The 24,615-nt window shown below is 42.9% G+C and overlaps 1 protein-coding gene across 10 annotated transcripts in view; it reads right to left on the bottom strand.

The window, feature by feature from the left end:
* pleca (plectin a) overlaps positions 1–24,615 on the bottom strand; it is a 94,575-nt gene that overhangs the window by 18,513 nt on the left and 51,447 nt on the right. For 4 of the 10 annotated variants that reach the window (XM_029442898.1, XM_029442903.1, XM_029442906.1 and 1 more), the window contains exons 2-20: positions 17,616–17,677; positions 14,102–14,191; positions 12,112–12,189; positions 11,902–11,994; positions 7,521–7,687; positions 5,283–5,398; positions 5,085–5,191; positions 4,826–4,945; positions 4,575–4,670; positions 3,886–4,013; positions 3,184–3,277; positions 2,928–3,082; positions 2,406–2,748; positions 1,824–1,901; positions 1,493–1,654; positions 1,305–1,409; positions 648–743; positions 326–451; positions 75–227 (exon numbers count right to left, since the gene is read on the bottom strand). In XM_029442898.1, coding sequence (XP_029298758.1) covers positions 75–227; positions 326–451; positions 648–743; positions 1,305–1,409; positions 1,493–1,654; positions 1,824–1,901; positions 2,406–2,748; positions 2,928–3,082; positions 3,184–3,277; positions 3,886–4,013; positions 4,575–4,670; positions 4,826–4,945; positions 5,085–5,191; positions 5,283–5,398; positions 7,521–7,687; positions 11,902–11,994; positions 12,112–12,189; positions 14,102–14,191; positions 17,616–17,677 — 2,369 coding nt within the window. Of the gene's footprint in view, positions 1–74; positions 228–325; positions 452–647; positions 744–1,304; positions 1,410–1,492; positions 1,655–1,823; positions 1,902–2,405; positions 2,749–2,927; positions 3,083–3,183; positions 3,278–3,885; positions 4,014–4,574; positions 4,671–4,825; positions 4,946–5,084; positions 5,192–5,282; positions 5,399–5,940; positions 5,975–7,520; positions 7,688–11,901; positions 11,995–12,111; positions 12,190–14,101; positions 14,192–15,815; positions 15,831–17,615; positions 17,678–24,198; positions 24,449–24,615 lie in introns of those variants that run through there. The other 6 variants (XM_029442897.1, XM_029442901.1, XM_029442902.1 and 3 more) reach the window with 4 other exon arrangements.

The following is a 24,615-nucleotide window of genomic DNA, read 5'->3' as shown; positions in this document are numbered from 1 at the left end:
TACCATGTTGATGATGCTTCACAATGAAAACATTAACAGATTTTCATTCCATCTGAAAACCGTCAGACGCCTACCTCCATCTGTTTGAAGTCGCAGACGGCCTGCACGGGCTGCTTGCCCTTTATGGCGGTGGCAGGGTTACGTGGCTTCAGCTGGATGACGGTCTTGGCCCTTCGCTTCAGGCCTTCCAGGTGAGTTTTGAACTCAGTCAGTTGCTCTTTCTCATCCTGTGAAGAACATGATGTTTTATGGTAGTCTTCCACATTATAACAACAATGTATTGGTATGTTTACTATGTAAAGAACAGAGAGGTGAATAAACCCACAGCTGCGTCCTGCAGTAGATCCTCCAGCCGCGTGACTGTGACGGAGCGATCACAGCTGTACTTCCTCTTCATCGTGTCCTGGATCTTTTTGACCTTGTCCTCCGCTTCTTTTACGTCAGAGAAAAACTGGACGAGGAAGAAAGTGAAAGAAGTTGCAGCGTTGAGAACTTGCCATACATATACAGGCAGCAACAGCAGGAAACAAAGGGCAACATGTTTACAGATGCACAGGTGAGGAAGGAGGAATAGAAATTGTGCTTTGACTGACCTCCGCGCACAGACGCAAGCACTGAAGTCTTGCAGTGCACGTCAGTAAACATACCTGGTAGTAGGCGGTGTTTTCTTTCAGGTGGGTTTCGATGCAGCAGCACAGCTGGAGGATCCAACTCCACTGAGTCTGCAGAGCTGCAGTGAAGGCCTGATGGGAGGGGGGGGGGGGGGGGGGCAGTGCAGAGGAAAAGGTGAGCAGGACAAACAAATGTTTCAATTTTATCCGTAGAACATTCTTCTACTGCGGTAGTATTTGGAGTAGCTGCTTAAATGGAAGGAAACATTTCCTCCAAAAGACGTAGCACATCATTTAACGTTGGAGAAAATGTACAAGAGGCTGTGCTCAGAAATGTTATGCTCTATGGCAACCATTTTTAACCTATATAGAAAAATATCTTAACACCTGATATTGTATTGTAGCTTTGTACTACTGACCCCATATAATATATAGTTTACTTATCTATTTGTAACTTTTATGTTATTTATTACCACTCTTAATATTTATTTTCATGAGTTTGTTTTGAATTTATCGTATTTTATTTCTTCTTCTTTTTGTGTCTCACTTACATTTTTTTTGTCAAACTGAATCTGTGATTTATTGCATTTTATTTGAATTTAATACCATAAAAAGATCTTGAGCAAAAAAAAAAAAAAAAGTCTAGAATATGATATTGTGTTTATAGTTATTCTCCATCTGAAATCATCTTACCTCTACAGTCTTCTTGGCTGGGTGTCCGTCCCTCAGCAGTTTGTCTCCTGTGGCCTGGACAATGTTCATCTTCTTCTCCCTGAGCTCCAAATCTCTCATCAGACCCTGCACAGAAACAACAACAATCACAATCACAGCACCAGCGAGCTGAGGACAAACCTCATCAGAACATCACACCGTTACTCTACCGAGTAGTTGTCTTTCTTTGCTGTCATGTTGGTGTTTCGTTCACTCCAGTCGTAGTTGACCTCCTCCTCCTCCTTCTCATTCAACCACATGAGCTCTTTGGTGGCTGCAATAACGAAGGCGTGCAGCTGGTCCAGGTAATGCAGACGGGCCTTAGAGGCGTTCTGCAAGAGAGCAGATGATAAAAAGGTGACATCATGGTATATTCTCATGCTCTGCACTGTTTTAACTCGACTGAGCTCAGTCTCTGCTGCAATTGGAAACAATAAATGTCTCTATGCAGGATTTCTGCAGGTTTTTTTCATTTATTTCAGTGACTTTTATGTAACTTACCAGTAGCAGTCCGTACTGCAGCTCCAGTTTCCCCAGATACTCGCGATAGGCAGCTTTACTGGCAGGTGAGATCTGACTCTGGAGCAGCAGGAGGCAATAAGACACATTAAAAACAGGTCAGTCCAACAACCACTTATGGTAATAATAAAAAAATAAAAAGTTTAGTCTGTTCAAAGAGATCACCCTTATTTTATTATTGATTTTTTAATTTGAGATATATCTAAAGATTAAATATTACATTATAATAATAATAATATTAAATATAATAAATAATACTATTATTGGAGAGTCCTCTTCAAATAACTGCATATTATACAAACCACTAAAGACACTAAAGGAAAAAATTATAAAAATGATAAAAATAATAATATAAACCCACACAGATGTAAATGGTATCACTTGGTTACTTCAGTCCTTAAAATGCTCAGGACTTTGTTTTTAAAATAATTTAACATCATCCGTGCTACTAGCTGTAATCTGTGATGTTGCTGTGATTCTTTGACAGTTGCTGATCCGGGACACCATGCTACACTCAGTAACACAACGTTCCTTCCCAAACATCTTCATGTCAGCTGTTTGTACCTCATCAGCCTTTGCCCTCTCGATCTTGGAGCGGAACTCCTCCACAGACTGGTGCAGGCCGCGGTGGCTGCCCAGCTGGGACTCGACGGTGGGCAGGTCAGAGCCCCACTCTCCGTCATCCACCCGCCGCTGGTTCTCCTCCACCCAGCCCAGCAGATCACGGATGTAACGCATGGTGACTTCATCCAGCTCGGGCCGCACCCTCATGGGGGCCTGCTGCAGGGTGGTGACCTGGGCGGTGTGGATCTGAGTCATGGGGATCTGTGAGGTGGTCACGCCGGACTTGAGGCGCAGGTTGTACTCGCTGCGGAGGTTCACCAGTCTCTCATGGAGACGATACACTCTAGAGCCAGAATAAGAATAAACAACGTCAATTAATTAACTGATTAGTCATACAGTTCAGTTCATACAGTTTTAGAATTGGCTAATTGTTTATTGTTAATAATGATAATAACAATTGGCTGTCCTCACGTCAAAGGTTAGTCATTTTAAACGTTACAGAGTTTTATTAGCTTGTGTCACCTGCGATACATCTGCTCGGCTTGAAGGTGGCGTCCATCTTTGAGCAGCTGAACATCATTGAAGAGGAAACGGATCATTCCTTCTGCTTTTTCCAGATCGGCATCCATCTCTGCTGTGTGCTGCGCAGGTTTCCCTGAGTTCAGCATCCTCATGTCCTGCAGCACAGAACACAAAGAAGTTACAGCGCTGCACGAGGCTCTAATGACTTCTGGTAAAAGAATATGGATTTGGTCCGTCACAAAGGTTTGTGTCTCACCATCTGCAGCAGAGTCTCGACCTGGTTGAGCTGCTCCTCACACACCCCCGACTCCATCTGGACCTTACTGACGACCCTCTGAAGTCGCTCCAGCCTGCAGAGGGAGAGGTCAAAGGTCAAAGAAAGCATTTTAGACAAGGAAGACTGCCTGTTAAATGTATACGTTTTAGCTTTGTGGGAAGTAAAAAAAAAAAAGAAGAAAAAAGAATCTCTTCAAAAAAAATAAAACTAAACGAGTGAAAACAATGCACTCACTCCGTCTTCTGGCGCAATAAATACTTTAACTCGTATCCCTGATGCATGAAAGCCATGTTAGAGCTCCGTCTGTCCACTGAAGTCGAGAAGACTATTTTTTAAAACTCTCCACAGAATTAAAAAACAAAAGCTACGCCCTGACAATCTTGTGATTAAAGATTATAAGCGACTATCAGATGACCTTATTATTGCGAGATTGTTGCCGTGGTGGTGGCACTGTTGTCATGTGCTCGTCCTAATATGATTTTTACTTTCCATCCCACAAAGCCAACTCAGTTTTATTGGTGGACTCTGTCATTAGGAAATGAGTCATCCTCATGGTCACACAGTAACCGGTTGTGTGATGATTCATTCTCATCTTTGTGGTTTTTTTGTATTTAAAAAGAAAAGTGAAGTTTGCTTTGTCAACAGAGCATGTGATGAGGTTTAGACCGTCGTCTGGCTTACCTCTCAAATTCTGTCCTGAGGAGACGCTCCCTCTCCAGTATGGCGATGTGCAGACGACCCCATTCCTTCTCCACATCAAAGGGATGGTAACCTGGCGGCACTTTGACAAGACCTGCCTGAACTGCACCCTAAAACATACGACACAGATGAGCTGCAACTAACCAACCATTACTGTCTTTATCAATTAATGATTATGTTTATAAAATGTCAGAAACAGGTGGAAAATGCCCTAAAATATTCAGCTTATTGTCATTCATGACAAACAAAAGCATCGATCACATTTTAGAAGCTGGAACTACTGTAGTGTCATTTTGGTTGAAGAATTACTGTAACAATTAATCAATTATCAAAATAGTCAATTGACTTGAATTATTGAGTTCTCATTCGTTTGTAATATTGGTCACACTTGTAGGCACTTAGGACAAATGTTGTGTATATATATATATATATATATATATAGGATCAATTTCTTTACCCAATTTTTATAAAATAAATCATCAAACTGGAATTTCTTCTTATTTCTTAGGATTTATGGCATTATAAACATTTTTCAGTTCACCGTGCTTCTAGCCATGATTGTGCCGTTTCCCTAAAAGGTGCAGGACTTGTATATCGCAGTAAAAGAAACGAGGTCAGCTGACTGACAGAATGCAGAATTATTGAAGCTGTGGAGAACTGTGGGAACTCACCTCGAAAGACTTGAAGATGTGTTTGGAGCGGTTCTTGTCCGACTCTTTCGCAGGAAGCTCAGTTTCCTTAAACTTCAGAAACTGACGCCAAAGAACCTGCAGATCAGACAAAGGGATTAATAAATGCACCGTGAGAGCTTCATCATCATCAACATCATCATCATCATCATCATCATCATCATCATCGATAATCTGCCGTTATGTGTAAATCCAAACACTTTCTTTACGACTTTAGGCCCAGATCCACTCACCTCGATCTCCTCGTAGCTGGTGGGGAACTTCCTCTCCTCGAAGACGAGGATGTGGTGTCGGATCCACTGCAGCAGCATGGTGACCAGCTCATAGTACTCCTGCCAACGCAGCTCCAGCTCCTGTAGCACGGACACACACATTGAACGTAACTGACATTTCTTCATTACGCAGAATTTATATATATATATATAGAATATATATTATGCATAATGATGTAGTGGATAGATGTACTGATGAGGAGGAAGAGGGGGAACTCACATTGGCTTTGACACCGTCCTGAACGTCTGGTACCCGGGGCATGGCATCGTACAGAGAGGAGACGTATGTGATGATGGATTTCTCATCTGGGTGTGGCACGTCCACATCTGTAGAGAGATTTTAACAGTGTGAGGATGAAGAGAAGCACGCGGGCTACAGAGTTCTCGGGGTGACACTGAATATGTGACTTTGTCTCACCCTCGGGGTCCAGCAGCCTGGTGACGCCCAGGTCTCTCTCTGCCACGCTGAAGGCCTGCTCCAGATTCTCCTGGTTGCTCTGTCGGTACACTTTACTCATGTCGATCAGAGTGGGCCTGCGGACAAAAACCAGCCAGAGAGAGGGTTAGTGGAAACAGGTCTTTACACTGTTATTACTGTCAGTCAAGACTTGTTAGTTATCATGTGTGACAGCTGAAAATGTCAGCGAGAAAGATGCTGATTAATTAAACTTTTGACATCACCCCTCACTTCTAGGTTTTTGCCATTTCTATTAATTTCCTACCCTACAGCCATAATTCCAGATTGACGGCTGCCAAGTAAAAAAAAATAAAGTTATGTTACATATTTCAGATTTTGTTGCTGGAGGCAGCTTGAGTATCAGTAGTGTGTCTTTCCTGATACCACATAGGGCAAGCAAAAACAAGAGTCCTCGCTGCCAGAGAAGCTTAAAATTCCTCCATCATTTTATACACAAAGGAGACAGACACGTAGCCGTGGAGTGCACTTCCCCAGGAAGATAACTGCGGCCTAATAACATGTAGGCACAGGCTCAGAGCATAAAGGATGGAAGTGCATCTCATGACTACCAACAGAAAAGAGAAAGATGACTTCTGCAGGTAAATGTGAGTATTCCTACACTTGCACTCTCTGGATGTAGTATTCTTTGTGTTGGCGGGGTGGCTCCTGCTCCACATAGCAGGCCTGTCTGTAGGACAGTCTGTCCCTGCTCAGGTGGATGCTGTGAGGCTCTGATTCATGCTCCTCGCTCTGGGAACCTCGACTGAAGCGAGCCGCGGGGCTGGTGGAGCCTCGGCCCGAGTCGAAAGAGTTCTCGGTGGGGATGTCCTCACACAGCATGACCACCCGGTCGTCCAGGTCACTGACGGAGCCCGCTGTGCTGCTGGAGGCACTGTTCAGACGCCTCTTTGAGTGAAACTTCCTCTTTAGTTTCAACATTGTAGCAGTGGTAAAGGTTTCCAAGTGAATGAAGTTGAAAGTTTAGCTTTTATCTAGCAAAAAAACTGTTCTGAAATAAATCTAGGAAAGCTTTAAGAAAGATTTCCTTCTTGCTGCTACTTCCCGATTATATCCAATTGTCATTCTGTGAGTTTTTGGTCAGCCGATCATTGCTGAGACTCCTCGCTGCAGCTGTTCAATCTCTGCACGTCCTGCTCTTCCTCCACCAAGAAAGAATCTATGGCACAGCGTCTAGCGTACCTGTGTTTTGCTGCAACCTGCAGAGCCTCAAGTGAGCCTACCTCCAGGGCAACCTTTTCTCCAGTGAGTGATACACCCACGTTTTCAAGGAAAACGCTCTCTTTTCAAACAGAATGATATGTTATTTTTGTGTCGTGTGGTTGTGAGTCATCCTGTATTTTGCTCCACCCAAAATACAGAGTCGCTTCCTGCAGGCTCGACAGGCGGCTGTTAAAGTTTATGTCTTTTTTTCAAGTTACAATGGATCTTTTTGACAAAGCAGGAACAAGTTAAAAGCATCTATCAAATCTTTTCAAACCATTTCATTCCATGTTTTCTTTCGCTGCTGATTTGTGCACCTCAGCATGTTCAGCACAGTCGTGTTTTTGCTCAATTATGTCTGAATAAACTGCTTCTGTCAGAATTGCAGAGCCAAAGTTACTAAAGAGATTTCTGGTCAGAGGCCATCTGAGTGAAAATGAATGAAAAGTATTTAATGAATGAGTGAGGAGTTGACGTCTGCGTTGGCTTCCAATAACTGACCCACAGTTTGTCCTGACAAGTCAGGTGTTGCTGCTGTAAAACTGAAATATGATTTAGTTTTCTTGCCTCTGAACCAACTGCAATAAAGAATAAAAGATAGCACGACATGATTTATAAGAAAAGGTCGCAGAGAAGACCTTTTAACCATCTATAAAATTCATGTCCTACGGTGGTACAAGATCACAAGCCCAGGCAAGCTTTTCTCATGGTTTGAAAAATGCTTCGGTGCAACAAGTCCCCATGGCATCCTAACTTATATAATCCTTTCATGTCACTCTTGTTACGTGGGTTTAATCACATTTTGCAGCTCTTTCTTGCAATTTATTAGTGCTGTTTATTGCACAATCAGATCCATGTTGAATTCTAAGTCTTGCCATTTTTATCCAAGACACCTAAGTACATACATTTAAGTAGACTATATTTAAACTACCAGACCTGGTAGTCTTAGAGCCGCACTCCTGAGGATCAGCGTCTCACCTGTGTTTGTGTAAGATGGCGTTGAAGAGCTTGCCATCCCTCCAGCCGGTGGTGAAGTTGTCGCAGCGCAGGCCCTGGTATCCCTCCACCATCCTCTGAGACCAAAGCAGCAGCTTCTCTTTGGCCGTCATGTCGTCCGACTGGCCGTTCACCTGAATGTCTGAGATCTGACGGGGGAGACAGTGAAACTAGTCAGCAGCGATAGTGAACGTACTTATATTTAATTTCTATAAAAACAAAGAAGCCCTGAACCCAGCTAGCAAATCTAGCTCCTGATCCTGTTGAGTCTGAACACACTTATTGTATGGCAGTTTGGACAAAAGCATCTTCCAAATGAGTGTAATGTAACATAAACACTCACAAACAAGAGTTGTTCCTCATCATTATATCTAAAGTTTCCATAAAGTATTATATTTATTAATAGGTTTTCATGGCAAAACGACTTTCCTTTCCTCTGATATTTATTGAATGTGGTTGAAGGACAGGAAAACATTTCTTTCCCAGTTTTTCCGCTGATTTCTTCCAGATTTGAGATGAGTCACATTTCAAACCTCAAATAAGAACCAGTAAATATTTACTTGGAGGGCAAATGCAACAATAAACTCACTGTTTTGGAGAGAAACTCAAACTCTTTGCCAAAACAAAACAGAAATCATAAGATCTTATAAAGTTATACTGAATATGTTTCAAACAAAAACCCTCACTAAGTACTATGGCTGCTGTAAATGAATGTTGTACCAGAACCTCCACAAGGCAAATTCCTCTTTTTTAAGAGCTGCGAGGCTCAGTGATGAGTCACAAAAACACACCACTAAAACAAAAAAAACCCTCCACAATATATAAAACATTTTTTTTGGCATGAGAGCAGACAGAATACACCACAGGTTTAATCAGTACAGATGTCCTTTGAGGTAAATCCCAGCACTGTGTTGACTTAGAGGGATTTAACTTTTACAGTTTGATGTTGCAGCCGGTTGACTCGCTGCGTCCTTTTATTTTGTTGCATGAATCCATCAACCAGTATTTGCCGTCCGTGCCATATCTATAATCAGACGTACAAACGGTCCTTATGAAAAGCTCTTATTGTTTGGTTTTGTCTGCTTGACGCACCAGATGGACGGGGCTCTCCATAGCACCAGGCACAAGTTGTAAACAGTTACAACAATTACAGGAAACCTTTTGAAAGTTAACCGCTTTTATTTTTTTACTTGACAATTTGAGTTGCTGTGATGCAGAAAAGTCCCCGACAGGTCATCAGAAATATGTGCAGCTTGTCTTTGAGTATTGTACAGTATATCTCAAAAGTGAGTACACCCTTTAGATTTTTGCAAATATTCTGTTATATCCTTTCAGGGGATAACATTATCCTACTGAAACTTTGATATAACTTAAAGTAGTCAGTGTGCTGCTTGAATAACAGTATAGATTTATTGTCCTTTGAAAATTACTCAGTACACAGCTGTTAATGTCTAAACAGCTGGCAACAAAAGTGAGTACACCCCATAGTGAACATGTCTAAATTGTGCCCAAAGTGTCAATATTTTGTGTGACCACCATTGTTATCTAGCACTGCTTTAACCCTCCTGGGCATGGAATTCACCAGAGCTGCACAGGTTGCTTCTGGAATCTTCTTCCACTCCTCCACGACGACATCACGGAGCGCACGGATGTTGGACACCTTGCACTCCTCCACCTTCCTCTTGAGGATGCCCCACATGTGCTCAATTGGGTTTAGGTCTGGAGACATACTTGGCCAGTCCATCACCTTAACCTTCAGCTTCTTCAGCAAGGCCGTTGTCATCTTGGAGGTGTGTTTAGGGTCATTATCATGTTGGAAAACTGCCCTACGGCCCAGTTTCCGAAGAGAGGGGATCATGCTCTGCTGCAGGATGTCACAGTATATATTGGAATTCATGTGTCCCTCAATGAAATGCAGCTCCCCAGTGCCGGCAGCACTCATGCAGCCCCAGACCATGATGCTGCCACCACCATGCTTGACTGTAGGCAAAACACATTTGTCTTGGTACTCCTCACCAGGGTGCCGCCACACACGCCGGACACCATCTGACCCAAACAGGTTTATTTTGGTCTCATCAGACCACAGGACATGGTTCCAGTAACTCATGTTCTTGGATTCATTGTCTTCAGCAAACTGTTTGCGGGCTTTCTTATGCATCGGTTTCAGAAGGGGCTTCTGTCTGGGGCGACGGCCATACAAACCGATTTGATGCAGTGTGCGGCGTATGGTCTGGGCACTGACAGGCTGACATCCCACTTCTGCAACCTCTGCAGCAATGCTGGAAGCACTCGCACGTCTATTTTTGGAAACCAACCTCTGGATATGACGCTGAGCACGTGGACTCAACTTCTTTGGTCGACCCTGGCGAGGCCTGTTCCGAGTGGAACCTGTCCTGGAAAACCGCTGTATGATCTTAGCCACTGTGCTGCAACTCATTTTCATGGTGTTGGCAATCTTCTTATAGCCAAGGCCATCTTTGTGAAGCGCAATAATCCTTTTTTCAGCCGCTCAGAGAGTTCCTTGCCATGAGGTGCCATGTTGTCCAGCATTCAGAGAGAATTGTGCCCAAAACACCAAATTTAACAGCCCTGCTTATCATTTACACCTGAATCCTTGTAACACTAACGAGTCACATGACACCAGGGCGGGAAAACAACATCATTGGGCACAATTAGGACATGTTCACTATGGGGTGTACTCACTTTTGTTGCCAGCTGTTTAGACATTAACAGCTGTGTACTGAGTAATTTTCAAAGGACAATAAATCTATACTGTTATTCAAGCAGCACACTGACTACTTTAAGTTATATCAAAGTTTCAGTAGGATAATGTTATCCCCTGAAAGGATATAACAGAATATTTGCAAAAATCTAAAGGGTGTACTCACTTTTGAGATATACTGTATATTGTAAGTGAGCTGCACATTATGCAGTAAGTGCAGGTTGCACTTCCAGTCCTGATACATATCATAGTCTCTAACGGGAACAAGTGCGCATTTATTACCACAATATACTATTTTCAGTGCTTTTAGTTCTGCGGATGAGTCACAGCAGAACTAACTATTTCACTAAGAGGCTCTTGCAAGAAAGGGTGGAGGAGGGAAAAAAGAAGGCATCTCTTCCTTCTGCTATTTTCCCTTCAGAAGGGAAACCCTGGTGCAGCAGTGTGGACGTGGGCACGCCGTGACTCACAAGCTGAATGGAAACAGGACCTCCGCCCTCGCAGCCTCTTTCTTTAAAAGAGTCCAGAGAATCCCAACTGCCTCTCACTCCCGGAGCAGGCCCATTATTCATACGGGTCACCTGTGTATCAGTAAAGTGTAACCTGCACCTGGGGGGCGCAGAGGAAACTCACCATTGTGTGTGAAAACAAAGAGTTTATGAGTTTGTTGTGGAGAAATAATAGCTGCCTGATGACTAAGTGCATCTGCATGGGAACAGGATTCATGTTCAGTTAGATATAAAGGAATAGTTCACTTTTATAACCCGGACAGATGGTGGGAGATCATTTCTCTCGTTTCCACTGAAGTTCTTTTTAGCCGTCACGCCCACGTCTCCTTCCAGTTTTCTCATGGGAGTCACCGAGTCACACGGGGAAAAGGATCCCACATCCACATCATAACCATCATATCCATTATAGCATCAAAGATTCTCCATGCACTGTTTTCCCCCTAAATCTACCAAAACCATCTGCTAATCCCGCCTCTTCCCCAGCAGGAACACATCTGCCCATCGACCATGCTTTCCTCCAATGTTGCATTTGCTGCCGTAGGTGGTATCCGCAATTTTATACTGTTTTTGTTTGAGATCGTTTTGAATGAAACTGCTATATTTAGATTTAACAAGTAACAGAACCGCAGAAAAGAGTCAAAAAGTCTTTGAAACTGACTGACTGATCACCCGTCTTTAAGAATGGATGAATAGCTTTTTTTCAGTGTTTAGTCTTCGTGCAATCAAGGACAGGGGAAGCGGTGGTACTTGTATATGAGAGCCCAAGTGCTGCCAAATGTTCAATAAAGCCCATTTGGAAATGATTGCACTCCACTGTACTGTAACTGCTGTGTCAACATCAGGACAAAGTGAGGCTGATGACTGGACCCCAAAGAGGGAACGGCACTCGGATTTTCCTGACAGTGCCGCGGAAGCAAACTAATCGCAATGTAATGAAAGTGAAGTTGAAAGATAAACACCACATGTAGTGAGTCAGCTGTTCCCGACAGGCCTCAGTCAGCAAGTGAATTCCATTTAAATAATCACTTACTGAGTTCTTGTGTCGAATAATTTCTTTCAAATCTCCTTAACTTCACTGCCGTCATTACAGCAATTTATAGCAAAATGAGTCCTTAAAAGTGTCATACTTTACCTGGAAGTGAAGGATGATGGTCCATATCAGCCCCAGGGTCAGCTTGGGGTTTCCATCTGCAATGTCATCATTCCTGATGTTGACCAGTTTGACCTGAAAGGTGCATTGATACCAATAACACTTAAAGGTTATGTTTTGTTTTACTATGAAGGGTTGTAAGTAAAGAACTCAATGATATAAATATGTAATAAAATGTACTTCTTCACTGACCTGTCTGTGTTTGAGAAAGTCCAGGGCGATCTGTACATTCTGCAGCTTGTGGAAGCGCATCCGGCCTTTCTCCCGCGGCTGCAAGAGACGAGAGGACACCACACATGAGGAGGAGGGAACACGTGAGGATTGATGATCCACAAACAGCAAGGCCCCATGACTGAGGAACAGGTGTTTCGGTGTCCAGCGACACCTTTTGTGCTTAAAACAAAGATCTATTCTACTGTAGAAAAACTATTACACAGTCATGGTCTTAACTTAAAATTGAAAGACAGCAAATTTGAAGTGCGATTCAAATTCTGCGTGATCGTGATCGAAGCGTTTGGTCGGAACAGATCTGACCCTAAATGACCCTGAAATGCATTAACAAACCAGCCAGGATGTCTGCAGATGAGAGCATGATATGAATGACACATCATCAGTCACAATCCTCATTTTCTCTGACACCTACAATCAACCGTTTCCTTCTGACACAACTTGTACATCTTACATTCTGACTGTAGGGCAGTCCACCCGAGCATAATCCATGAGCGTCTACAGTTTCTAAACCTACACAGGATAGAGCGTTACCCCAGGAGTGATGGCCATGACATGCATTGGTGCTCCACATTTCAAGCTTTTAGCCGGTAAGAAGCTTTGTTGCAGAATAAGTCAACATATCAGCTTGCAGTGATGAAGCCTTGGCCTTAGATACAGTGAGGGAACCCCATAGACCATACCGGTGGTTTGATCCTTTAACTACAACATGTGCAGACTTTCAGAGCAGAACATATCTAAAGACTGATTTCATACTTTCCATGTACCCATCTGTGTCTATTCAATTAAGTTCATTTTGTTATTTAACTAGCGGAGACAAGAAATGTCCTTGAGATATTTCATAACGCAGAACATCAACATTTCATCATCCTGTCCTGGTGATGCAGGTGCACACAGGAACTAATATGTTCGAGAAATCTCCTTATTGGTGCGTTCAGTCATAATCCACTGATGGAAAGCTTTGGATTCAGGATCCTTTTTTGCCAGAAATGTACATGACAAATGATGAGGGGCACACACCTGCAGGAATATATAGGCAATTAGCGGTTGTTGGGCCGCCGATGACGAGTTTGACACATCGCCGAACCCCAACGGTATGGTCCTTTAAGTAGATTTATACGAGACGCTTTACACAAATGTGAACTTTAAATTGAAAGACGTGAGGACTAAACTTTATATATGAAAACTCACTTCACTTAAAATGTCTTTAAATGAAACACTAAGTGTAGAAATGATTCCTCTAAAAGCTCCATCTGCACTTCTTGTCTCCTCACATGACGCCTGACCCGACTCGCTCACTGATCAAATGGAAGAGGACGATGTTGACACGGAAAGGGGACAATACAAGGAGTGTGACTGTCATCATGCACAACCCAGCAGCCACCTGGGGTGGTGACACATGCCACGCCCGACGCCCACAGTCCAGGCGCCACTCACCAACCGCACGTTCCTCACAACGTCGCGTTCCCTCGGCTACCACAGCAAGAGCATTGCAAGAGAGGAAGGCAGAGGCACAGGGGGAGAGGTCAGGGCAAAGGTCAGCAGGGGTTAGATAAAAGGAAAAACCAGGGGTTTAAACAAGTCAGTGCAGAAAGGTTACGAGATGGAAGCAAAGAATGGTAATTAGTGTTTTAAGGCTACATCACCAGAAGGTGTGTTCCCAAAAAAACAGACGAGTAAAAGAGTGCGCATAGCCTCAGCATGTTCTGAAATGTCCAAAAACCTCGGAAGAATCAAAGTCAACACATGCAGAAGTGGAGACAAGAAAGAGTAATATTTGACTCAGATAAACATTTAGAGCAGTTCATGTTACGAGTGGACTGGACAGTAGAACACATAAAACACAGCAAAATAGGTCAGTGGGACAGGGGAGCAGGGACAGTCAGACAGGACAGGGGGTTACAGCAGAAGCAGATGTCCTAATATCTGAAGGTCAAAGGTCACCAAAGCTCACCAGTGTCTCTCCAGAGAGCACCTCCAGCAGGGAGATGAGGTTGTGTCCATCTCTGAGGTCCTCATACAGATCAGTGATGTGTCTCTGGGCCTGCGGAGAGAAGAGAGGAGACAGATCTTTAAGTGTTTCAGTGAAACATCATTGATCCATACATTCAGTCTCCCATAGTGTCAGCATCAGTGGTGAACACGCATAACACAGACAGCACTGGGACTGTACACTAACAGCGGAGGAAGGAGGATTTCACACTAGGCACAGACACATTTCACTGAATCCCACAATGTCACCTAAAAACTAAAAACTTAAAAAGGGAAAGACAACCCAACAACAAAAAGAATAACAAGAACATAAAAAACAACAAGAACAACAAGAACACGCAACAACTGTCTAGCTTCTGCACTGGGTCCACATTTGGGGAAAAAAATAGTTTTATGTTGTTTTTCCCCCAAGTTGATAGTAGTTCAAAATTGTTCAAATTGTTCCCCTCACCTGTTGTGCTATTTATCAATCTAGATAGTTTTGTGTGAGTTGCTGAGTGTTGGAGATATCAGCCGTTGAGATGTCGGTCTTCTCTCACATATAATGGAACTTGTGGTGCTCAAGGCGGCAACATGACATTTGAAAAGCTCAACATCAACCGAACTACACCGGCCAACCGTATCACCGCCCAGAAGGAAGCGTGCCTCCGCTCATGGACGAGAGGTTTGTGCTTGTATACTGCCAGCTTACCTTAGCTAGCTAACGTTACAGCTCAGACGAGGAGTAGATAAGCGCTTCCTTCTGCACGGTGATACGGTTAGCATTGGTTGTAATTCGGTAGAAAGAAAATAGTTCCTACATGAAACTGTTCACAACAAGGTCTGTGGATCATCTTGAGTAACCGGGTCATATCTTCTGGAAAGAGACTTTGATGGATTTCTTTGCTGCTTTGAGCACCACAAGCTGAGAGCATCTAGTTCCATTATGTTGGAGAGAAGACAGACATCTCCAACACTCTGCATCTAACAACAAGCTCTAACAAAACTATCTAGATGGATAAATATCTCTACAAGGTAAGAGAAGAAATGTGTATTTTTGGATTTGGTCCCTTTAACTTAGAGGTGAAAACAAAAGTGAGTACAGACCATGTCAGTTATAATCTATCACTGTATAGGAAACAATCAGTCTATTGTTAGTTTGAACATTCAAAGTTAAACCATAAAATTTGTCTGCTAAGAAAACATTTTTTCCAGGTTAATAATTTGAATGTTCGGCTTCATTTTCTCTCCCAAACAACTTTAGTCAATCCTGGGGTTTGTTTGGAACCTCTCTGATCATGTGATTGCTTATTTCCCAGCATCCTCTTGGATGTGCTGATGTTGCCCTGATCACGGCAATAAAGTTAATAAGTAAGATATTACTTCATAACCAAAAGGAAGGATGTGAGAACCATAAGAATAAAACCCAGAATGCAAAGAAAAACTTCATCTGTAATTTGTTTTGTTTTGTTAACTGTTGTAAACTGAGACACAGAACATGTAAAGACATGTTGCACTGCAGAAAAGACTCTTAAAGTAGTTTTAAAGTAAAGATTCCAGGTGTTACAATGAGAGGGAAAGGTTCCGAGGTTAGCTCAGGTTGCGTGTGGGAGTGAGAGGGTAAACATGTTAACACTGACATGCAGGCAGACATGAATGTATGCCCACTCAGCACTCTGCTCACTGACAGCACCTACCTCGGCCTTCCAGTGCTGATGGGAAAGGATGGGAGGGACAGGGTGAAGGATGGAAAGAAGAAACAGTTTGATGAGAGAAGATATAAAACAGCAGGGACTCGTGAGGGGAAAGAAGAACAAAAGACAAACACACAGACGCTGGTTTGATTTGACAGACAAAGACAGTTGGTCATTGATCCAAAACTATTTACAATTGTTGTTCAGTGTTGCTGTATCTGTTTCTACTCTGGATTGTACTGGGATTCATAAAACTTAAATAAAACACAGAATAACGTCTGGTTTTTGTTTCCTGTAATCTGGAGAGATGTACGCTACAGTAGATGGCACTTGTGAGACAGCTCACTATGAAAATGGAGCGTTCCCGGCACTCATAGTTTAATCCCATGACTCTGTTGTGAGCACGAGCGCAAAGCGCCTCGAGGGCAGCCAGATCTCCGACCCGCTCAACCTCTCTTTGGACCCAAATCTGAGGGGATTTCCAGACAAAGAAACAACGGGCGACGACAAAAGCCTGGGAGCAGTCTCGAGCAGAGGCCTGTGTCACAGGACTCACATGGAGGACAGCAGACATTCCTCTCAGTTTAACTCACTTCGGTTACCACGACAAAACAGGGATTCATCAACCTGAACGTTTCGGGTGAGCAGCGGTTAGACAGCCGGAACACTTCAGGTGCAGCCGAGCTTTAGCTTAACATTTCCCTGGAAATAAGATTAGTAACAATAAACAAACAAATGCAATTTTGGTGTTTGTATTATATATAATTTAACTAACGAAACCTGAGATTCCTATTATATTCAAAACGTCTTGTTGTCGTAACATAACACAACACTACATGAGCTATTTGCTGCGTGGTGTAAAGTACACAGTACTCCTCCTGTGGGTGTCAAAAGATATGAAGGGTCACCAAAAATAGAGACGTAGATGAGAGTAAGATTCTGCATTTTGCCTCCTGGACATATTGAATCAAGACTAGAACTGCAACGATTAGGAGATTAATCCATCGCCAGATTATTAATCAGCAACTCATTAGATTTAGTTTTCAAGCAAAGAAGCTTTTGAGCCAAACATCCTTTTGTTCCAGCGTCTCAAGTTTAAGGATTTGCTGTTTGTATGTGAAGAATGTGCATATTACACTTAGGAAGTGCTTCCCTTTTTTTAAGGGTCGTGGGCCAGAATGCTGTACTAGTATTGCCTTACAGGATCATGGCTGCACACATATGTAACCCCTATACTAGTGCTAGTTCAGAGCGGGAGCCTCCGGTTCCCCTGCAGAGCCCTGAGGAGCCGCCCTGACAGTCTGGAGCCCAGATGTGAAACCTGACCCAGCCCGGCCCACCATGCCGCCGCCGTTCCTAAAGCGAGGCCAGGTGTCCGTGACTCACTCCCTCACACGCATACCGTTAACACAAATAGCATGTGAGGATTTATTTCTGTGCAGAGGAGCGATTTGTATAATGTTTTTCACCTTTTCCAAAGAGTTTCAGATGTTTTAATAAAGGTGTAGGGAATCACAAATTTGATTTTGCATGGTGTTCTGTTTCCAGTTGATTAGTTGTTGCTTTCAGGTTGCATAGTAATTAAAGCGATTGCAACCAGATGGGATATAAAAAGTAACCGCTGGAATTTCACTTAAAGAGTTTGGGTAATTTAAGGACAACTGGAGTCCTGTTTACCAAGCTGACGTGGGCTGAAGTGCACATTTGTAGTTTCATAGTCTACATCATTTCACAACAAATGTAATGGACACATGTATAAATATAAGTATTGCATTAGTGAGTGTTTCTGAAGCGGGAGTTTACCTTCATCAGGTGCTTGTTGACCCATTTTGTGAAAGTCTTTTTCTGAACTCGGTCCCGTTCATCTGCGAAAGACACCAAACAGAAGCTCAGTTTAATGAAATGTTGCAAAAGCTGCTGTTTGGACATCAACATTGAAACATCTGCAACAATAACACAACTTAAAATGCTCACGGAGAAAGTTGACCTATTCCTAATACGTTACAAGTCTCTGAAAATGGATTTTTGTTCACACAGTGAAATGAATGGATATCAGTGGCTGCCATGAAGAATTCACTTAATTAATCAATTAAGCAATTAATCCCAAACGTTTTGGTCTATGACTTCTCCAAACGTAGCAAAGCCGGCTTGTTTCCCATCGTCACGGGTTACACATGTCTACTAGTTGGGACCAGTTAGCCAAAGGGTAACTTTTACTGCTCAGATTATTTTACTTTAATGGTTTCTAGAGGCCTGAGGCAGTCGAATGAAGCAACAATTGGAGCAAAATCATTACAAAAATAAACTAAAATAAACAAAAGCAACCTCTAAGATTTACTCAAGCGGGGACTTGACCCATGAGCAACCGCTGCTTTAGAAGATGGTTGGCAGTAAACATCATTTGTACATCCACGACCACAGCTAAGTGTCACATGTGATCAGACTCTTCAGGGAAAAGTTCCCCCAGTTGTTTCAGACAAACATTTGTGCTCCCCAAAGCCAGAAGCAGAACATTGAACATGTGTCGCCCACAGTGGCTGCAGAAGATGCTTCAGGTGGCTCAGAGGGTGACTGTACCCCCTCTTATGCTGCTTTACAATCAGTACATCAAAAGAAAAAAACAACACAAAAACAAAGGTGTATATACTATACTATCTACTAACACACAAGTATATGACCTCCGACGTCCCTGTGATTAGCACCTCTGCATGGAACATGTTTCACCTTGTGAGACCGGTGCAGCTTTACAGACAGGGCTCTCACATACCAGCAGGTAGTGGACACGTTCTGCAATGTCACTTCAGAAAGTGGTGAGTGCTTGTCACACACAGAGGCCGGTACGATGTACGAAAACAAGTCTGTCTTTGAACAGAAGTGATTAGCATTGTGACTTACGGAGTACAGTGAAACCATTGTTTTTGATTCTCTTATCAGTCGCACAGAGTGACTAGCTTTGATTACATCTTCTGGATAAGAGCTGAAATCAAAGCTCAACAACAGAAGAAGAAGTGATAGGATGAAAAGGGAAGAGACGACAACCCCGAGGTGCCAACGCCCGCGTCAGGGTGGCATTACGCCCGTGACTCACAAACACGCTTGTGACTGTTGAGGAGTTGAAACAGAGAAGTGAAATAAACCGGCAGAGAAATGATACCGTTTCATTTGTCCTGAATGTGTGACAGTGCAGAAATAAATGTGTTGGCATGTTAACTCCAACAGATAAATACAAAGTCAGACAGACAGGGAACGTCCCCAAAGTCAAAGCATTTGAATAAACTGAAAGAGAAAAGCAAACGTTACTGATCCCTTTTTCTAACAAAGTGTTTGCTTGGCTGACATGTGTAGCCTGGAGCGGCAGACAGAGCTGTGGATGTTTCCTTCCCTGCGCTCAGCCAAAGAGACCTTTAAGATGAGGTGCGAGATATCCTCCTGAAAGAATATTATTGTTTGTTCATGGCGGTACGGCGGTGAGATATCTGCACATCATCCTGACACTGTGTTTCTGAACTGTGGAGGCACAGGAGGCAGGATGTTTATCTTTTATAGTTTAGCTTTTAAGCAGAAGAAAACATGTCTGGTTGATGCATCTGATAACTGCATTGTTTGGTAGGGTGTTTTAAACGTTATTCGACGACAAAATAAAAAGCGTTAACGCATTTTCTTCTGAGCTGCAAAGATGCAGATCCAGACAGAAGTCATATGAAAGCGAGTGCTGCCAGATATCTTTACCGCTTAGACGATCTTTCGTCTCAAAATGGGTGTCAGCACATCTAACCAATAAAAGGAGGAAAGCAGGGACACATAAAAGGGGCGTGGCCCGTTTGATAAAAGAGAGGCAGAAGACCACCGCAGACACAAGTCGACTCTTTTAGACATTAAACTCTATCATTTCTCCATAACATCTAATAACTTTGAATTGGTCTATTTCTAAGTCAAAGAATTCGATTGCAGGGGAAACACAAAAGCGCTTTACGCCAGCACAACTGAAACAATGTAAAGATGACAAACTCTACCTTTCCTGTGATCCGTGGCCCTCAGCATCCCCTGATAGTAGGATTCCTCTATAAAGACCCCGTCACTACCCACACTGTCAGAAGAGTAGTTTCTGAATTTGCGCTCCATCTCCGTGCCGGCCTTATCTCAGTGATCCAAAACAAACCAGAAGCCTCTGTTGTCTACTTTACGAGACTTCCACTTCTTCTTAGTGCCTGCAACACTGCTTTACACTGTGGGATCCTGTTGTGAAGAGGGAGTGTTCAGGACACTGATTCAGTTCCTGAACACAACTCTTACTCCCTTTTTTCCTCTGACATTCTATGCTCCTATTTTTTTTTTTTCACCAGGTCTTGCAAAATGCCTGCCTGCGGGCTACAATGTCAGAAGCTGTCATTTACAATGATCTGTGGAAAGAGAGGGAAGATTCTCCCCCTGGCCCAGCCCTGTTATGTACACCCCGACCCCACCCACCAAACCACACCTCATCAAAGACCCTCACTCAGCAGCTAACCAAACCAGCCCTCTGCATAGATATGGAGACCTCAAGTCTGCATATCTCTATGTTTATTTTATAGTTGCACTTCTGTTTTTGCATGTTGCATATATCTGACATTACTGACAAACATTTTCCAAAGCAATCATTTTAGATGCATTTCCTTGCAAGCTGTCGCTGAAATCACAAATGTCAAACAACAACGTTTTTAACCGGGGTTCCTACAGATAAAGCAAATTATTTAAGATTTTTTAAGAACTTTTTAATGTCCTTGAAATGTAAGACTAACTTTAAAAATAGCACTAACAATGATGATGCCAAGAATTATGAGAGAGTATCTCCAGAGAAAGGTCAGAGGTCAAAATCAGAGCTCAAACTTGGGTACAAAAACCATCAGTGTGTCTAAACTAACTATGGCATGGACTTTACACATCGCTAATCAAGAAAAGGTTGCATTCCCTCACATATACCAAGCTGTACAGAAACGGTCCACTGGAGCTTGTTAACCCCAACTGAACTCCAGGTGGGCAGCAGCGTGTGGGCGGAGGCGGGAAGGCTGCACATGCCACACAAACACCACAGAGCCTCAACTAAAAAAGCCTGTTCCTGAACACAGAGGAGAGCAGCGTCCTCATACATTTCTCGACATGATACAATCACATGAAAACCTCGAGCATGAGCGCTCCGTCTACATCACGACACGATTACGGGGAAACTGGCACCGAGGAGTTTGTTTTGGAAGGGGGGGAGGTGTCTGCAGGAGGGAGCAGGAAGAAAAGAAGCATTTAAATATCTCAATATATTGAATAAGAGCTTCAAATCGCTCAGAGTAACCACACTGTGCACAAAGCAGCTATTGTGGCTCTGTGTGTGTTGACCGGATAGTGTGAGTCAATGTGCATGAGGCGTAAAAATGATCTTTTTCATGTATTTAAGACTTCAGCTCATCTGTTCAGCTGCTCAAACAATGTCTGATAAACACTCTGATGTACCATATATATCGATTAATATGTATTATTCTGATGTGTTATTGGTTTGCGATCCGCCAATAAGCATAGAAGAGAAGAAGAAACGCAGCAGGCCGTGGATGATTTTCACAGTTTCAGAAGAAGACAACCAAAGTTTTATGAACTTTCTAAGATTGTTTTTGTTGTGTTAACAGTGCTGATGTCACTTAGGTTTGGTTCGGTAAGAGTTATGGAATATTTATTCATCTTTGTCTACTACACTTTCTTACCCTCAGGTGTGCAGAAACTACAGGTTATGAACTATTTTTCAAAATACAAAAATGTGAAATTATCGGGTATGGACCATGAGGAGCAAGTAATTATCGGTTATTGTGTTTGGTAGGCATTCAGGTGCTGTAAACTCACACCCCCACCTTAGCACATACATGTCCCATAGCACCGAGATACCTGGAACACCTTTCACCCATGGGAGCAATAATTTGCGTGCAGATACTGACATAAAACTGTACAGAGAGATGTTTCGGATGCCTGCACAGGGAGCTGGCTTGTCGGGACTTGAGAGGTGAAAGCTGCAGACCTGAAATTGACACTATAGGTATATAGTGTATGTGCTGAAAGTGTCGTTCTAAGAAGGTGTATAAAAGAGTGTTTAGCCAAAAGCAAATTAACGGCAATTTCAAATATTCACCTACGATTGGTTTTCCTTGGCTACTGTAACTGCATTTGAACTTTTGCTGTATTGTTGTGCAGCATTGGAGGCAAAATCCTAAATGTGTGCTGATCTCATTCACACTATTATGTGACTTTATTTTTTTTTTAAAAGTCAACCACTCTCAACAACATGCAGGTCAGTGCACACATTTGTCTTTTCTCTGCTACTGATAACATGTGGAGATAAACTGGAGCAGTGAGAGCTGATCGCAGTTTTATGATGACAGTTCTGGCGTGAGGAGCAAGTCTATGCATTCCTGAGGGCGCGCCCACCCTCCTCACAGGCAGGGGGAGCCGCCTCTCTGCGATAACACCACCCGACCCGTCTGTCTGTTCATCTGTGCAAGTGACAGCATGCAATGTCAGTCCCACTGAGGACAGGAATGTTAACTAACTCCATGTATCATCTGGCTAGCACGTCCTGATGGAGTGAAGGATGGAGGGATGATGGTATGAACGTTGGACAGTTCAGGGAGGAACTTTGCCAAGGTGAGGAGTGAAAGCCCCGGGGCATTATGGGACAGATCCAACCTGGAGCTGGCAATGAAGAGGGCTTGAAAGCATGCAGTACCACAGAATAAGACAGAGCTCTGTCTGTTGTTAGAACCGTGAGGAATTCATTCCCTTTTAAAACAAACTCAGGTGCTGATTGGTGGAGGGGAGAAAAGCTTTGTGATGCAGACGGACAATAAACTCAATGAACCCAAAAAGCAATGACACTAAGTGTCCTCAAAGTTGCCCACATTGTGTTTTCTCTCTATAATTACAGAGGGCTGCTGACTCAAACTCACTTTAGCAATAGGAGTATCATTTTTCGGGAGTATGCATTCAGAAACACATGTAATTAGCCACACGGGGTGTTTACAATCTTGCGGTTAAAAATAGATAATTGCTGGATTTATGATCTTGAGACGTGACAATTAAAGAGAAGATGAAGCTCTTGCTTAACACGGTTTGTCTCCCTCTTCTGTTGGAAAAGCTGCACTACAAAACATAAGAAAAGTCTGAATATGTACTTCATGATAATAATTTAATGTCTAACTAGTAGCCGACAACCTGCTTTGCTCTGAATCCTTAATCAGAGTTCAGACTGAGGTCCAAGGTCACGTGGGGCCCTACAGTGTTGACTCACGCTCGCGGACTGTCCCTTTTAAATGTGGGAAGAGTGATTTGTGAGTGAGTGGTTGCCGTGACAACACAGCAAAAACACACAGAAGCTGTGAGTCCGTCAGCGTGCTGTTTACAGAGGAGCGGGCCTGGCCCACAAACCTCTGGAGAACTCTTAGTTTAGGAGGGAAAGAAAGCAGTTATACGTCAAAGTCCATGGAAATACAGACATTTAGAAGATCTGATAAACTACAGATGATCTTTGTCACACGTTCAGAGGGTTTGATCAGGAGCTAAACAAACATTTAGTCAACATTTCCATCAGCTTAAGCCTTTAGCACACAACTGCATGTTATGCAGTCATGAACGGTTAGTGTATTCACATGTCAACAGTGACACATTATTCTTTTTAATCAGAGCTCATCAGCTCTTTAGACTACAGGCCCCTGTTTGACTGTTTACATTACCCAAGAGCTGCAACTAACAATTCTTTTTTTCATTATTGATTGATCTGGTGGTTATTTTCTTGTTAAATCCATAAAATGGTTTATAAAATATCAGAAAACAGTGAAAAACGTTCCTAGAGTCAAGGTTGACATATTTAAATGAGTTGTGTTGTTTAACTAACAGTCCAGAGTCCAAATTATTTTTAATTAAACTATTTATTGATTAAGAAAATTGCTGCAGCTTAATTTTCTGTATCACTAATTGATAGTGATTGTTTTAGGGCTACATTATAGTCCAATCTGCTTTGTGGGAGGGAAGGTATAATCAGGATCACTAATAATGCTCATAGACATGTTATCTTTGGGTCAACTTCGGTAAAACTGCAATAAAAGTTAATAATATTAAAATTATAAAAAGATATATATATATATATATATATATATATATATATATATATATATATATATATATATATATATATATATATATATATATATATATATATACTTTCAAAAAAACAAAGCTCCTGGCTCTGTTGACCCTCAGAGCTTGTTGTACTGTGGGTGGAGGCATAGAAAAGGTTAACATCAGCAGCAGCAGCCCCTCCCAATCACAACCTCCTCCCATTACACGCGCTGAGAGATGGGACGGCGCTCGGACCTACCTGCGCAGCACATTCTGCTGTACAGATGAGGCCCCACTTCTCCGCAGCTCATCTCATGGATGTAATTAGTTCGTCGATATATCATTTCCAGCTCCAGTCCGCCGCACCAGGACGGCACATCAGCGCACATCGTATCCTCCACTCCGGCCATCCTGGGGTGTGTTTGTGCCGCGCGTAAAGCTACAGCGCGCCGGACTCTCCTGAAAACGCCCCCTCACTCGCGATTTTCTCTTGAGCTGGAACAGCCCTCAAAACGTTTCCTTCTCCTCTATGTGAGCCACATGGCAGAGGGGGAAAAAACACAAGGGTCGTGTCAGATTGCAGACATTTTGTCACAAGCCCGGCCCACTTTTGTTCTGTTTAGTGAGGAGCTCTCTGCTGCTCCATCCTACTCTGTTGTCGCTGACGTGCGTGAAG

Source organism: Cottoperca gobio, chromosome 11 (assembly GCF_900634415.1).
Source record: "Cottoperca gobio chromosome 11, fCotGob3.1, whole genome shotgun sequence".
Taxonomy (NCBI): Eukaryota; Metazoa; Chordata; class Actinopteri; order Perciformes; family Bovichtidae; genus Cottoperca; species Cottoperca gobio.
The sequence above is the reverse complement of the archived record's forward strand: the minus strand, read 5'-3'. Positions and strand labels throughout refer to the sequence as shown.